This window comes from Tenrec ecaudatus, chromosome 8 (assembly GCF_050624435.1).
Source record: "Tenrec ecaudatus isolate mTenEca1 chromosome 8, mTenEca1.hap1, whole genome shotgun sequence".
NCBI lineage: Eukaryota > Metazoa > Chordata > Mammalia > Afrosoricida > Tenrecidae > Tenrec > Tenrec ecaudatus.
Window position 1 is genome coordinate 40,230,400 of NC_134537.1, and position 8,824 is coordinate 40,239,223.

The 8,824-nt window shown below is 39.9% G+C and overlaps 1 protein-coding gene across 1 annotated transcript in view; it reads left to right on the forward strand.

The window, feature by feature from the left end:
• UBXN7 (UBX domain protein 7) overlaps positions 1 to 7,710 on the forward strand; it is a 74,098-nt gene extending 66,388 nt beyond the window's left edge. Inside the window, exons 10-11 of the mRNA XM_075556261.1 lie at positions 123 to 202; positions 3,887 to 7,710. Coding sequence (XP_075412376.1) covers positions 123 to 202; positions 3,887 to 4,048 — 242 coding nt within the window. The 3' untranslated portion in view covers positions 4,049 to 7,710. The remainder of the gene's footprint in view (positions 1 to 122; positions 203 to 3,886) is intronic.
• The last annotated feature ends 1,114 nt before the right edge of the window (positions 7,711 to 8,824 follow it).

The window sequence follows — 8,824 nt, forward strand, 5'->3', positions numbered from 1 at the left end:
GTTTTCTGTAAGACTTGAATATTATTAAAAGGATTTATTTGAGTTAGTCTTCTTGATCTGCTTAAATTGATCTTTTGTATTAAACTACTGTATTGCATTTTGTTGTGTTTTTTTCCCTTCAGGACCAAAAGCACAGCTGATGTTGCGGTACCCAGATGGAAAAAGGGAACAGATCACTCTTCCAGAGCAAGCTAAACTCCTAGTAAGTGTAAGAATTGGAAGCTTTTGCTTGAAGCAGGAGAACTAATTAATTGGAGTATGTCCAGCGAGCGTTGCTTGATGATCCTTTGAAGTAGGTGTTAGGTATTCAGTCTTATTTCTAACTGGGGACCTAACTGTGATGAACTTTAATTCTAGTCTCCTTTCTTTCCAAATTGTCCTAGGTTAGAGGCAAGCTACACAAGATAGGGGCTGTTTCAGTCAGGGCTTTTCTCTTCCATGGTTGCATGGAATATGGACTTAATTGAAGTTAGTACCTCTGAAAAGGGGGAGTGCGGTTATTTGAAAATGATGATGGGGCTCCTGGATTTCTAGTAGCTGGAAATCTACCCCAGTGAGGTTAAGAACTGACTGCGGTTTCTCTCTGTGTTTGTCTCATTGGGCCCACTTGGTGTCCCTGGGTGAGTCTTTGCTCCACACCATTCTCTCCTCGGCTTACCTGGTGGCTTTTGTGTTGTATGCCTCAATCTGCACAGGATTCATCTCTGTGATGCTGAGGACCTTTCCCTCTCAAGTCCATGGCTGAAGGGCCTTCCCTCTGTCTTTCAACTCCTGGGAAAGAGATGAGTCTGACTCTTAGCTTATTTTCACCTGGCCAGTAGGGTGGTGGAGATGATTAGTCTGGGCCTTGAAGGCTGTGTGACTGGATGGACGTGGGGGTCTGGCAGTTGCTGCTGCTACCACAGCATGTCCCTGGCCTCGTGTTTGCAAGGACGGGGGGATAAGGCAGTGGAGGGAGCAGGCATCGGCCTCTTTTTTTGAGAAGTTTGGTTGTGCAAAAAAAAAAAAAGTTTGGAGGAGAGAGTGGGCAATACTCATAGGGAAGCAAGGGATGATTAATAATGTTCTCTAACATAAAATGACTATGATGCCTGTAAGATGAGCTGGAGACATAAAAAGCATAGATTATGAATGGATTTGGGGCTTGTACTTAATTCTAGCCCCAATCTAAGAAGAGTTCGTTGTTATGACTTGGCTGTGGTTGATGCTTGCCCTCATGAAAAGTCACTGAAAATATGGGTCTTATAGAAAGGTGTAGTGAAAAAACTAGATTATGTCCAGCTACCAGAAAGAATAGCGTTTGGGCTTATTTTCAAACAAGCAGCCATCTAAGTGAGATATCAACTAAGTCCCCATGGAAGAAGCACGCCAGCCTGTGTGATCCAAGGATTATAAGTAATATAATCCAAATTTAAAGGGTGGAATGCTTGGCATCAGAGCTTAAATTGTGAACATGTAGTTTACAGGAGGCTGTGGATGACAGTAGAAACTCAGAATCCTTTTGCAGGGTCCACACATGAATTAAGTCTCTCGTGAATCCCCTCTAATCATAGTGGAGGGATGTGAATAGACCTGCTATCAGACAGAGAGCACTGCGAGTCCATTATGGCAGATACAGTTAAGTCAACCTGTGATAACTTTTTATTAAATCATTTTATTGGGGGCTCATACAACTCTTACATACATCAATTGTATAAAGCACATTTGTTGCCCTCAACATTCTCAAAACACTTGCTCTTCACTTAAGTACTTGGCATCAGTTGCTCATTTTCCCCCTCCCTTCCTGTTCCCCCATCCCTCATGAACCCTTGATAATTTATAAATTATAATTTTGTCATATCTTACATTGCCCGGCATCTCCCTTCACCCACTTTTCTGTTGTCCATCCCCCAGGGAGGAGGTTATATGCAGATCCTTGTAATCGGTTTCTCCTTCCCACTCCATCCTCCCTTCACCCTCCTGATATCTCCACTCTCTCCACTGGTGCTGAAGGGATCATCCGCCCTGGATTCCTTGTGTTTCTAATTCCTATCTGTACCAGTGTACATCTAGTCAGATTTGTAAGGTAGAATTGGGATCATGATAGTGTGGTGGGGGGAGCATTTGAGAACTAGAGGAAAGTTGTTATGTTTCATCATTGCTGCACTGCACCCTGGGGCTCTTCTCCCCGCAACCCTTCTGTAAGGGTCCAGTTGCCTGCAGATGGGTTTTGGGTCCCCAATCTGCATTCCTCCTCATTCACAATGATTTGATTTTTTGTTCTTTGATCCCTGATACGTGATCCCTTCAACACCTCATGATCACACACTGGTGTGCTTTTTCAATGTGGGTTTTGTTGATTCTGAGCTAGATGTCTGCTTGTTTACCTTTAAGACCCCAGACACTATATCTTTTGATAGCCGGGCACCATCAGCTTTCTTCACCACATTTGCTTATGCACCCATTTGTCTTCAGCGATTTTGTCAGGAAAAGGAACATCATGGAATACCAGTTTAATAGAGCAAATTGTTCTTGAATTGAGAGAGTGCTTGAGTGGAGGCCCAATGTTCATCTGCTACCTTAATATTGAACCTATAAATATATGCACATAGATCTATTTCCACATCCTCATATTAATATATTTACATATGTACATGCCTTTATTTAGACCTCTATAAATGCTCTTTGTCTCCTAGCACTTTCTTCTATTTCCGTTTACTTTTCCTCTTGTCCCAATATCATGCTCAGCCTTCATTTGGGTTTCAGTTCCTCTCAGTTACCTTGATCACGCCCTACCAAGCCTCCTACACCCTCATCACCACCAATTTGGATCACTTGTTCCCTTGTCCCTGGGATTGTTAACACCACTTCCTTTCCTCCCACTTCTCCCTCTCCCATGTCCCCAACATGTAATATTCTTAACATTTGATCTCCCTTTTGAGCCATTTAAAAATTTTTCCATTAAAAAAAATGAAGGGGAACCACTTGGATTAAGCCCTTAGTATATCCCCTCTGACCATGGACCCAAGATGTGTGAATAGCCTTACTAACATGCAGAATACATTGGAAAGTGCTTTTTTATACATGCAGTTAGGTTAAAATTTAGCACTTTATCAATTGATCTCCCTTGGGCATTTAAATTTATTCTAGTTTTTAATATCTTCTGCTTTCTGTTCAATTGAGGGTTTTCTCTGTTTCACTTTGTTAAATTTTTTTTCTGTATATGAAATCCAGGATAGGCAAATCCATTGAGACAGAGGAGGTTGGGTGAAATGGGGTGCTAATACAGAAGTGTACGAGAATGGAGAAAATTTGTTAAAACTTGCTTGTGGTGATGATAGTACTACTCTTTGGGACTGTACAACAATTTGGATGTGAATGAACTATTGAATTGTAGGATGTGTAAATTATGCCAACAAAACTTTAGAAAAGCAATCTTAAAAAATTAAAAACAACAAGAACTGAGTATATGTAAGCATCTCTAGAGAAGAAGACACTGGAGCTACTTATAAAAAGATGGGATCACCCATAGTGAAAGGTTCTGGAAGGCAAGATCAGAAGGGATCTGTGTCCATAGGTAGGATAAAAGATGCAGCTTCCCTGCCAAGAAGGAAAACTGCCAAAAACTAGGGTAATCGTTTCATAATTAACAATTGAGTTGTTTCAAAATAGTAATAACTCTGTATTTTAATAATCACCCCAAGTCCTAAAGTATTGGGCAAAGAGTTTATTATCTTCCCATCCAAAAAGTTTTGTTGGCCCTTCAAAAAAATCTAAAATAACCTAAAATGTTTATTTCATGTGATGTAATAAAAATAAATTGGTATTTATATTTGACCCACCAAAAAAAAAAAAGCTTTTTCCTTTCTTTCCATCTAAAAACTTGTCTTTCTCTTGTTTTTCATAGGCTTTGGTGAAGCATGTTCAGTCTAAAGGATATCCAAATGAACGTTTTGAACTTCTCACCAACTTCCCTCGAAGGAAACTGTCTCATCTGGACTATGACATTACGTTACAAGAGGCTGGCCTTTGTCCTCAAGAGACTGTCTTTGTACAGGAAAGAAATTAACACCACAGCCTGACCTCTCTCAGCTCACCCCTTTCTTTCCCTTTCCTGGGAGATGCCGTGTTACTGAGTATGCATTTTGGCTTGTAGGACCATAGAGCCACCACTGAGCAAGCAAGTCACCTGCCTTCTCTTTTACTTCTCACTCTCCTCTGATCGGTCTCTCTGTAACTTTGTCTCTCTCTCCCTCCCTGTCTCCCGTCCTCCTCCTCCTTTCTTTTCCCTACTTTTCATTCTTTGTTTCTGTCTTTTCTTTCTTACCTAATCTGGTGACCAAATGGAAGTGTAAGAGTAAGACCTTTCCTAGTACTTGCAGCCAAAAGTATGTTCCATAAAGTGATCTCTTGTAAGGCACTTCTATGGGATCAAATGGTAATGTTCCTCCTCAGACTCCTGTGGCTAAGGAATGGCTAGATTAAAAACAAGAACAATCTCTTTTTTTTTTAATAGGAAGAAAAAATTCTCTTAACACATGTTTTGTTTTTGCATGTAGGAAATCTGTAACAAAGTATCCAGACTTGGGTTTACAGGAAAAAATTACCCCTTATGATTATTGCTTATCTCATTTAAAATCCTTTAAAAAAAGATTTCCTTCTTTCCAGTCCCAAGAATTATTTCCATGACTTATATTATTGGCAAAATGAGTGCAGGGTGAGTAGCGAGTGGCTCCTGCCCCGAGACAGCTACTTTAGTGTTACTCTCAAAGCCTGTTGATCGTGCTAGCCCTGGAGTGGGCATTTTGCGAGCAGATTGTGGTGACTGGGATTGGAAAATGCTTGCTATGTCTGCCACCAGTACCGTCTATTAGCTCCTTTGGCCCCTCCATTGTCTGAGTCCACAAATGATTGATGGGAAGGCAGTTATTCAGTAATCATGCATTAAAATGGCTTGTAATTGTGACCACCATGGTTATTGCTTGTCCTATATGCTTTAGGCCATACTTATGTATGTCCCAGAAGAAAAAGAAATCGATGCAGCTGAGAGTTGCTAACCAAGTTACGTTGGTTAAAAATTATGATTTATTGGACCCCTGGTTTGAATAGTCTCTTAAAAGGCTCGGGTGACTAAATGAGCTTAAATCCTCATGCTCTTTTGTTGCAAAAGATATCAAAACTAAAAACTTCATGAAACTCAATTCACAAAGCAAACATTTAGTAATGGGAAGGAATTACCAGTAATCTTCAAATGGAGAAATTGGTTTTTTTTCTTGCCAACAAAACCCACATTCAGATTGTTGTTGGTACAAGCTCCCTCACCCCATCCAGAGGAGGCCATCTTGAATCTACATAATACTATTTGCTTATCCGCTTCATCATATTCTCAGTTCCCATCTTGAGCCGTCTATTGAGTCCCTTGGAGAGATAATAGTGATTCTGGTGGCGAAATCAGAACTTTAACTTGTTATAAAACCAGTGTATTTCATGGACGTATTTTGTTAATTGGGGCGTAAAATTGATGGATTCTACTTGTTATAAATTACTGTTGCTCAGAGACCTTTATTCGAGTCTCATCTACTTGAAGGATGCTCTCTTGGCAACGATAAAGATGCTAACCTATTGCTAGTACAGGTATAGAATGTGGTTCCCAACGGTTGGTTGAATTTTGAGGGGCCCTCCCTGAAGAATAAGTTCTGTATCTCCTCTAGGAAATCATGGGATATTCTGTTTACTCTTGAGTGAGTCCTTATAAATTAATGTTCTTACATTTTTTAAGTCTGTGTAAGTGCTTATGTATAAGTATATGATTGTATAAATATTTATAAATATATTTATATAATTACAATTTCATCTTTACCTTGAGTCAAAGTTCTCTCTTTAGATTGATGACTGAATAATACAACTTTGATTTCCCCCACCCCGCAATAGACTCTTGGGGCACAACTCGCAGTTTCTGAAACATTGAGGAAACATACTATGGTTTTCATAGTACTTCTTCAGTTATGTCTGACTTTGAATAACAAACTTCTTTTCTGAGGAACAGAGCTGCATACTTAAGGGGCAGAATCTCGTTGGTACTGGACAATAGAAAGGGTCAGAAGTCTAAAACTGAGGGAAGCCCAGGTAAGAAGCGAGGGTAGGCTCCACCTTGGTGCTGTGATGACGCCCATGTCCACGTCCAGCAAAAGCACAGCTAAAGCCCAGGTCTTTTATAGGCTTGGGAAACAAAATGTGAATTCAAAAATTTCACTGTAGGACTCCGTTTCATTCTCTTAATTACTAGTTTCTCTTTATGAAACCCCTCCAAGAGCACCCAAGACGGCATGTTCTCTAGTGACAGGGCGTGGTTCTTTTAGTGCGTTCAGCCCTGGTACGTCCACTGGTGAGAAAACCAAAGTGGCTTTTTCAGGGTGGATTATTGTAAGATGACCAAGTATATATAAAGGGGTTTCAATACTATATCCCAGCTAGGACATGGGATAGTCATCCAGCTTTAGATACATTTCGGGATTTAGAAGATGTGGTGGGTTCATTTTGTTTTGAGATAGGAATATAATTAGCCTGGACCTGATACAGGACCTATAGAGGAAGAGGCTATGGCTCATCCTCAGGAAGATCCTGTTAAGAGATCCTCCTGTTTGTCTTGTTTTCTCTACACATTTCTTTGCTCTTTGGGTCAAAGTTTTATTAAATAGATTAAAGAGTTCAGTCAGGTTCTTTTTTAAAAAAAAATAATTTTATTGGGAGCTCTTATGGATATCTTACAATCCATAATTCAATTAGATCAAGCATAATTGTACAATTGCTGCCACTATCATTTTCAAAACATTTCCTTCTTGAACTCTTTGATATTAGCTCCCCTTTATCCCCTTCCCCCCATGCTGCCCCCCAGGAACCCTTAGTAAGGCTCATGTTTTAAAAACTCTTCCTTGTAGGTTTTGGAAACAGCCTGGAGTGTTTGGAAGTGGAGGCGGGAAAGAACAAGTAGCAAAGGACAAATGCAGGGGAAGAAAGGAAAACTAGGGGAAGTAAGAAGACCTTTTAAGAAACTTTTCAGGAGAAGTCACTAGCATGCCATCTGGTGTGTGTGGGGGGTGGGGGGGAGACGTTTTTTGAGTAACTAGCATGTGCTAAGTACTTTCTGTAAATTACCTGCCTCAATCTTTCTGAGAACCCACCAAAATGTGTACTTTTCCCATTTTGTAGATACTGAAGAAAATAATGGCTCAAGAGAACTCGTTCAGTATGTCACAGAGTAAGTAGGGAAAGCAGAATTGAACATCTAAACCCGCAGTCTACTTACTGTGGTCACGCCATCCTGCTGCACTGCAATAGGGGCTCCGGGTGACTGTAGACCATCATTTGCACTGTTTTCCTGACTGACAGGAGGAAAGTTGAGATAAAGCTGAGGGGATTTGCCCCCTCCAATTGCCTTTTGTTTCTTTTCTTTTTCCCTTTTATTTCTTATGTGCCATTCTTTGAGGCCTAAATTATTCATTGATGTTTTTAAATGATGTTTTGATGATAATGTGAAGAGAAAATAAGTAAGTAGTAGTATTTTCCAAGAATAAATGCAAAAGATATAAATTAATTTCATCAGTTTTTATGTCAATTTCCAGAAAAGATAAAATTATCTTCTCTGTGTCCTGCTATACTAGCAATTGACCCCTCTGTGTATATTATAAATCTTTGCAAAAATTATACTTACTTGACTCTTTAAACCAACAACTATGTATTGAGTCCTTAATCAAAGTTAGACAATTTTTTAAACAAAAGATTTGGTTTTGCCTGTTACATCCAGTAGAGGAGACATGCTCCATGTAGATAATTGGAGAATTTGCAATTGCTGACGTTTCTGGGACTGAACTATAATTATAATAGAAACTTTGGACAGGGAAAAAATAGTGAAGGCTTTAGTAACAGCTTTACAAGGAGGTAAGCGTGAAAAGTGATTGCACACGGCACCTCAAATCTTCATTTGCTTCATCTATATTCCTTATATCCGCCATCTGTAACTACCGCACATAGGGTGTGGAGTTCATCGGTAAGGTGTGCCCAGGACCCAAGTAGGGAAGGATTATCGAACCTGGGATGAAAGATTCGTAGCCAGCAGAGACCTCTCATTTGGCTGTGTCAGCAAAAATACCAAAGGGAGCCACTAGCAACTGAAAAATAAAAGTTTACTTTCCCTACCCAGGTACAGAGTAGATGTATGTTATGTGTTATGTGAAGGGTACACTCTATTTTAGCATAAGTACGTTTTCCTTAACGGCTCAGCCAGTAATTCACTGTTAACCTTGAAAAGACTCTTCTCCTAGTCTCAGGTTCCTCATCTGAAAATTGAGAGGATTAAGCTAGATCAGTAGTTCTCTGTCTTCAAGTAAAAAGACTTACGGTTTTAAAATGTGCAGGGGTGGGAAATTGTGAGGTTAAATATTGCTACTATCATTTCCATAGATGGAGAAAATGTAAATGGGCATGGAATTGATGCTCCCTTACAGGCCTCTGGGAACGCCCCCTAACCCCTCAGGTTATAGACCACTGAATGAGACTGACGATCGCTGAAGTCCTTTCCCACTCGGACATGTTATGCTTCCAGTCTCTCCCATTTGCTATTTATTTTCCCTAGGCTAATTAAAAAATGTACTTGTTAATCCATTTCTTTACTTTCCCCCCACTTGTGTCCAGGTTCTATTTGCCCAGTAACTTCACCTAACATCATTATGGTGACTGAAATCTCCGAAACAGAAAAAATAAAGGTTATTGCTAGATTTGATGAGCATCATTCAATTTTAAAACTTAATGCCGTATTCCTAATCTGTAGATTAGGACTAAATGACTA